The sequence below is a fragment of the Neophocaena asiaeorientalis genome, unplaced genomic scaffold (genome assembly GCF_003031525.2).
Source record: "Neophocaena asiaeorientalis asiaeorientalis breed wild unplaced genomic scaffold, Neophocaena_asiaeorientalis_V1.1 scaffold78, whole genome shotgun sequence".
NCBI lineage: Eukaryota > Metazoa > Chordata > Mammalia > Artiodactyla > Phocoenidae > Neophocaena > Neophocaena asiaeorientalis.
The window spans coordinates 18,347,350-18,354,713 of record NW_020175018.1 but is presented as its reverse complement, the minus strand read 5'-3'; the positions used below and the strand labels follow the sequence as shown (position 1 = coordinate 18,354,713).

At 65.0% G+C, this 7,364-nt stretch overlaps 1 protein-coding gene across 1 annotated transcript in view; it reads left to right on the top strand.

Annotated features, from left to right (window-relative positions):
* The first annotated feature begins 1,829 nt into the window (after positions 1-1,829).
* ADAMTSL2 (ADAMTS like 2) overlaps positions 1,830-7,364 on the top strand; it is a 34,001-nt gene continuing 28,466 nt past the window's right edge. The window contains exons 1-6 of the mRNA XM_024762360.1: positions 1,830-2,019; positions 3,749-3,839; positions 4,384-4,526; positions 5,334-5,409; positions 6,565-6,667; positions 7,140-7,285. Of these exons, the coding sequence (XP_024618128.1) occupies positions 3,750-3,839; positions 4,384-4,526; positions 5,334-5,409; positions 6,565-6,667; positions 7,140-7,285 (558 nt within the window). The 5' untranslated portion in view covers positions 1,830-2,019; position 3,749. The remainder of the gene's footprint in view (positions 2,020-3,748; positions 3,840-4,383; positions 4,527-5,333; positions 5,410-6,564; positions 6,668-7,139; positions 7,286-7,364) is intronic.

Below are 7,364 nucleotides of genomic sequence, written 5' to 3'. Positions count from 1 at the left end.
CTACGCAAATGCGCTGGGGTGTTTGCGTCAGCTGGCTGTAGGGTCCCTCCCACGGGAAACCGTTAGTCACCCTGGTGCTGGCTGGACGTGGATCCAGCAGTCCCCGGAGAGCTCGGGAGCGTGCCCGGGGATCAGAGCCCTGGCGCTTGGGGGGCGGGGCAGGGGTGGGGGCAGAGGCCCCAGAGTGCGAGTGATCAGCAGTGTGCCTGTGAGGGGTCGGTGAGTGTGTGTGCCTGTGTGTGCATTAGCGTGTGCCCCTGTGTGTGCCCGTGAGGTTGTGTGCGTGCGTGCACCAGTGCCGCGTGACGGGTTCCATCGTGTCTGCGCTTCAGCATGCTGACCCCAGGGGGCAGCGTGGACCTGGGTTTGAGTCTTGGTTCCACCCAGCCACCCAGGGGCCCCAGGGGGAAAATGAGACGGATGAGACCTGCCTCCCAGAGGGTCTGGGAAGGATGAACGTGATACGAGAACCTGCCAGATGGAGAGGATGTGCTCAGTAAGGACGCTGGGGTCCCTGACGTGCCGCCCCCAGACGCACGAGCCCAGGCGCCGCCCAGCGTTCTCGGGGCCTTAGTTCCTCCATCTGTAAAATGGGGAGAGCAAAGATGCTGACCTCCTAGCTCTCAGCACAGAGGGAGAGCTCGACGCAGGGCAGCAGGCCTTGTTGGTTTCAGGACCATCTCTGGTTGCTCTCCTCCCCGACCATTCCTGTTGGTGGCAGAACCTTCCCAGGGGTGGAATGATTCTCGGTCGCCCAGGGAGGCAACTGGAGGAGCTCACCACAGTTCCTTCCGGCAGGGAGGGTGCAGGGAGGGGGAGGGCTTTCCAGGCGCCACTGGGAGCCATCTGCAGCGCAGAGGCAGGGGGATGGATGAAATGGCTCAGGGCCGCCCCGCTTCCACCCCCACCGCGTGGAGGTGCCGGGAGGGTGGGCTCCAGGGAGCCTGGCGTGCGGGGCGGGTGCCTGGCGTTGTTTCCGGGGCAACTTGCAATGTCTGGGGTCCTCCCCGGGTGACTGGGGGCCGAAGTGCGTGCCGCTGGCTCCGTGCTCTGCTCCACACTCTGACTCAGCAGGAACACAGGCTGGAGCCCCACGCCGGCCTGCCAGGGGCTGCCCAGCTGGCCCGCGCCCAGCCAGGCCGCTGTGCCCTGCCAAGCTGGTGCTGAACATCTGCAGAGTTCCGCGCACCTCCCCCCCGACTGGCTCTGGCCATCCTAGCCGTCTGGTCCGCAGGCTGTGGGCACTTCTGTCCCTTCCCCGGAACCCTCGGCTGAGCCTTGCTGAGTCTCCCTCAGTCCCTCCGGCTGCTCAGGCCTCCGTTTCTCAGGAGAATCTCTCCAAGGCTGGCTGGATGACCTCAGAGCATGGTGTCCCCTCTCGACCTCAGTCTTTCCGTCCGTAAAACGGAGCTATTGGATTGGATGCCTCATACACCCCAGACTCCATTCTGGGGAGTGGCAGAGACTGGGCCCCCTCTGGAAGCAGAAATCCGACGGACCAAGCCTGGGGCTCGGCTTGGCCGCCGCCAACCTCCCCCGTGACCCCGGGCCAGTGGGCACTCCGTCTGGACACCCGGACACGCAGTCCCGTGTTCCGGACCTGGGAAGGCGGCCTCCCTGCTCGTGGCCGCGGCAGCAGTCAGCAGGCAGCTGGGCCGGCCTGGCCGGGCTCCAGAGGCGCGGAGCGGGTTAAAGTGTGCGCCAGGCCGGCCGGCGGGCGGCGGGAGGGGGGAGCAGCCTGGTGGGAAGTGTGAGTTCCTCCCTGTCTGCCTGACAGCTATAAAGGCCGCCGCGCCGCGGAGCTGCCACTGGGCTGCGCGCCTCCCGGGAACCCCCTCTCGTGGGTGCTCTTTGAAGTGGAGGAGGGAGGCGGCGAGAGGGAGGAGAAGGAAGGGAGAGAGGCCCAGCCCGCAGCCCTCTGCGCCCCGAGGCTCCCCCGCACCGCGCACCTGGCACCGCCTGCCCGCAGCAGAGGCTCGGCCCCTTTCTTCCGAGGACAACCTGCCGACCCCCGGCCAGGTAGGCCTCCTCCCCGCCATCCCGCTTCCCACCGCAGCCCTGCCAGGGCACGAGATGCAGCCCCAAGTGCATGCATGGCATCCCCGGGCCCCTCGGGGGAGCCGTTATGTAACAGGAGCAGGGCTGGTGGGGAGGGGTCCAGACCCTCCGAGCGCGGGCGCGGGGGGCCCCTCAGCTCCTAGCCTACCGCGCCTGAAGCCCTTGTTTGCACGGCAAGTCTCTCCCGCCGGCCGGTGGCTGTTTTTGGACCCCAGGGAGGGATGGGTCCCGCGTGAGCCGGGCCTGGCCTGCAGCCAGCGGTGTCTGGGAGCCTTAATGAAAACCAAGTGTGCAGCCGCTCAGCACCTGTCTTCAGCCTGCAGGCAGGAGCCGGGGCACAGACTAGCCAATGGGACGCCGAGGGGCCTCTGTGCCTGCGGGAGGCTGGGGGGTGTAGATGGAGGCCTGCGGGGGAGGGGCGGCAGCCGGCTGGAGCGGTGGCAGGCTGGCGGCCGGGAGGTGCGGATCTCAAGGGCTCTGGCTCCAGGCTCTGGGGTGTACTGCCGCCTTGCCTGGGGCAGAGAGAGGGCAGAGACATTCTTGGGGTGTGAGGGTGTCATTGGCGTAACTCTTGAAAATTTGCAGGTGCTTGAGCTGTGCGGAAACGAGGGTTTGAAGGAGGAGAGAAGGGGGCAGATGTGGACTTAGTTTCAGGGCTTGCAGGCATGGGGGAGGGGGGCTCCCCTGCCTACTTTCCCTGGAATTAGTCCCTGAGTTTGCTCTGGGGTCTGGGGGCTGGTCGGCCACCTGGCTGTGTTGCTTTGGGCGAGTTGGCTCCCCTCTCTGGTTCCAGGCTCTAGGGGAATGGGCTTGATGGCTTCGGAAACTCCTCCAACCCTCTGGCAAGTGACACTCAGGACCTGAAACAAACCCTGGACAGAGGCCACTGTAGGCCCCACTCCTCCGTCTCAGGGACAGATAGGGGAGGCTGAGGGCCCAGGAGGCTGCAGGCCCCCCTTGATTTGACCCCTGGCGCGGAGGTCCAGTGGTGTTCTGGGCTGACTTCTCGGGAGACAGCCCCGTGGTCCTAGGCCACCCGCACTCCAACACTCCAGAGGCGCGAGCTGTGTGTCTTCTCTTGGGAAGGAGGGGGCACAGATGCCTGGGCTCTGCCCAGCGTGGGGTCCCTCAGGGCAGGGGGAAGCTGTGTCCAGGGAGGGAGAGGGCCTGGCAGAGTCTGTGGCGTCCACGGCCCCCTCCAGCAGCTCCATGTAGCCGCTGGAAAGGATCATTCTCCCGCGTGGCCAGGAAGTGCCGAACAGATAAAAATCCCAAGGCGCTCTTGCTTGGGTCGGGTCTACCGGCCAAGGTAATGGATCGACCCTCAGCTCCTTCATCCGATGGATGCAGCCTGGGCCTATAGGTGTCCCTGGGTTTCTCCCCAGGCGTTCTCCAGGCAGCTCAGTTATACAGAGGCAAAGCGTGGCCCGTGTCCCTAGATGCCCTCAGATCAGGTGTTACAGGCTTAGCGTGTACACCACCACCCTGGTGTCTCAGGCCCGTGCAGGCATCTCTAGTCATTCATCGAGCCCTCCCAACAGGGCCACCAGACCGCCACTACCAACCAATCCCAGGTAACCTCAGGCCTCAGCACTGGGTGGGCTCCGGGAGCTTTTCCCCAAAGCGGACTCCGGCCAGCTGCAAGAGGAGCTGGACCTGGCCTGGCAGTGACTGTGCCCTTGCTTCCTAGGATGGATGGCAGATGGCAGCCTTCACGCTGGGCCTGGTCCCTGCTGGCTGTGGCACTTGTGGCTGGGGGTGCATCGTCCACGGGGGCCGTGGTGAGTGGGGAGCACGATCCTTCGCCCAGGTCGGCTGACGCTGAGGGCTGGGTGGCAGACAAGGGGCAGGGGTCCGGGGGTCCTGGAGTGCCTTCCCAGATCCCCTCCCGCTCCCGGGAACGTGCCTTACAAGCCAGTGAGGCCAGCCCCTGAGTGCGGGGCTCCGGCCACTCCGGAGTCCTTGCTGATTCGACAGGACAGGGGCTGACTGCTCCCCTTCTGAGAGAAGCCCCGGAGTGTGGCGTGTAGACGGGCGGGTTTGGGTCCTGCAGAACCCAGGCTGCTCGGGGGAAAAGAAAGGATGGTTAGGGTCAGCCTCAGGATCCCGCCAAGCTCCCAGGATGTTCCAGATCCCCAGATGGGGCAGGACCTGAGGCCCACAGCTCCCTGGGAGGTCCCCCAGAGACCGCCCTGGAGATCTGAGCCTAGGCTTCGAGCAACCCACCCAGGGGGCTGTGTCCTCCTGTCCAGGGCACGGGGACGGCAGGCCCGTCCGGCCAGGTGCTCCAGCCTCCTTCTAACTGTCGTGGGGCCTCTCACCCAGGACAACAGCCCAACGTCCAACAGCCTGGAGGCGGGCACCGATGCCACCGCCTACTGGTGGGGAGAGTGGACCAAGTGGACGGCATGTTCCCGCAGCTGCGGGGCTGGGGTGACGTCCCAGGAGCGGCATTGCCTGCAGCAGAGGTGCGGGGCTTGAGCACATGGCCCCGAGGGGCTGGCGTGAAAGTGGGGCCGCCTGCACGGGAAAGGGAGGCCTGGGAGGTGGGGGGGTCTCGGGCTGGGACAGGGGTCTGCGGTTTGAGGCTGCACAGGCCAGGTGAGCAGGTCAGTCTTTTCACTGGCCTCCGTTGGGGACGTGGCTTCTGTTGGGTCCCAGGCAACAGCGTCCTGGGGTTCGTCCTGCTCCATTTCTAGGGCTCTTTCAGTGAGGGGTCAGGCCCACCCTGGGTTTCTCTTCTGAAGACCTGAGTTGAATAAACATGGGGAAAGCATACGGTGCAGTGGTTACTGTTGGCCAGACCTGGGTTCAAATCTTGCCTCGGCTACTTCCTAGCTGTGTAACCTTGGGCAAGTCACTTAACCTCTCTGAGCATCAGTTTCCACATTTGTGGCGTGGAGATTATGCTCGAGCCCACCTGACATTTCTGAGAATACAAGAGACAGTGTGTGTGTATGCACTGCATACATGGTAAATGTTGTTATTTTATTACTAACTCTGTGTCCTAAGACCCTCTGCTGTGTGCTGGGGATAGAGAGGTGAATTGGATCTCACCACCGCCCCCCAATAAGGGGCTAAGAAGCACCCTCTAACTACCTGAATACCTGTGACGTGAGAGGGCTCTGGTGCAGCAGCGGGGCTTGAGTGGGGAGGAAGGAGGCCTCGGTCAGAGGAATCAGAGCAGGCTCGGGGGCAGCATGGTGGAGGAGTAGCCCAGAGGCCGCCCAGGAGCAGAAGCAGGGTCAGGGCTGCAGCCCATGTCCTCCCGCCAGGAGGACGTCTGTCATGGGCACTGGGAACCGGACCTGCACGGGCACGTCCAAGAGGTACCAGCTCTGCAGAGTACAGGTGAGGCTCCGCCAGACGGGACCCCCTCCCCCATCCCCCTTCTCTGGCGGGTCTCAGGTCAGCTTCCCGGTGGCCCTGGGCCCTCTGGACACTCTGTCCAGGACCTGCCACTTACACCCTGTTGAAGAGAAGGGTGGTGAGGGCCCCCGGGCTCAGAATCCCCCCTTCCGGCATCAAATCAAATCTGTGGTGCCCACCACGGGCTGCGGGCACCTGAGGGGAAAAGAACCCACTTCTGCTGGCGGAACTCCAGCACGACCTCAAGGTCTGGGGTCTAGGGGTGCACGCGGCCCCTGCGCTCAGCGTGAACCCTGCTCACCGGTCTCCCCGGGGGACTGGAGTCACCGGCGTCCCCCCTGTGCGCCCACCTCTGCTCTCTGCGCCCTCAGCACCCAAACCTTCTTTGTCAGTCGCGTGCCGCACCGAGGTGGCCGGGTCTGGGCAGGAGGTGCTGACTCTGGCTCACCCTCCCGTCACCTCTCGATGGGGCCAAAGCCAGTCTGAACCGGACCCCCGGGACGGGGGGCGGGGCAGAGAGATGATGCTGTGCGTGTCCCCATGTCCCTGCGTCCACGTGTCTGTGTGTCTGTGTGGGCACGCGGGGGGAGTTAGGGGCTGGAGGGAGGCGAGCGGCCACGACCTCTGTGCTGGCCTCACCAGTCAGCTGCCCTCCTGACGTGAGCTCGGGAGGGAGCCCTGGCCCAGTTCGGCTTCTGGCCGCGGCGTGAGCAGCTGGGCCCCGCACAGGCCCCTCCCCTCTGCCCCACGGGCTCCTCTTCTACGAAGTCAGGCCCACGCAGTCAGTGCCCGTGTCCCAGGCACTGTGGCTACGGCTGCGGACACGTAGATGGGCCCCTGCCCGAGGACGCGGGGCGAGTGGGGACCCCGCGCGAGCACCGCCGAGGCCGGTGTCCCTGCCGCTCCATGTGCAGCCTGGAAGAAGGCCGGGGCGGTGGGGCTGAAAGGATCCAGCCCAGAGCACAGGGAGGGCCAGCACACGTGGGTGCTGGAGGCCTGGTCCTCCCTCCCTCCTTCCAGAGAGCCCGAGAGACGGAGAATAAGGAGGAGAGCCACTTCCTGCTCTGCCTGGACAAAAATGCTTTTGTCGGGCCGAGTCCCTCCCAGAGCCTCCCGCCCTGTCTTCCCGCTTCCCAGGAGTGTCCGCCGGACGGGAGGAGCTTCCGCGAGGAGCAGTGCATCTCCTTCAACTCCCGTGTGTACAACGGGCGGACGCACCAGTGGAAGCCGCTCTATCCCGGTACTGTGGCCCTGGGCCACCCAGCAGGGAATTCTCTGGCAGGATCTATACCTGATGGTCACTTCCTGGGGCCTGTGGGAGGGAATGTCCTCGTCCAGTGGGTAGGCAGGTGGGGAAACAGGTTAGTTCAGGCGGCAGTGTAAATGACTTGGCCTCTCCCGCTCACCGGGTAAGTGCAGGGTCCCCAGGACCGGCAGTCCAGGGCCATCAAGTCGGCTCAGACCTCCTGCAGAGGGGACACTGCCCCCCACTCACAGGGCGGCAGAGGCTGGACTTCCAGAGCCTGGGCTGGGCCAGATCACCTGCATCTTGGTCCGTTTCTGCCACTGAGACCCCAGGCAAGTTCTTTCCATTCTCCAGGCCTCCGTTTCCCCATCTGTGCCATGAAAGAAGTGCCGTCTCAGTGCGGGGGAGGGGAGGTCCCTGACTCTGGCCCCCGCCAGCCGCCCTGAGACCCTGTCTCCCCCATCAGATGACTATGTGCACATCTCCAGCAAGCCGTGCGACCTGCACTGCACCACTGTGGACGGCCAGCGCCAACTCATGGTCCCCGCCCGCGACGGCACGTCCTGCAAGCTTGCCGACCTGCGAGGGGTCTGCGTGTCTGGAAAATGTGAGGTTGTTCAACATTGTAGCAGAAGTACCACCGGTCTCCTTGCGCCGGCCGCCCACCTGTCCACCCAGGCAGTGGCGGCCC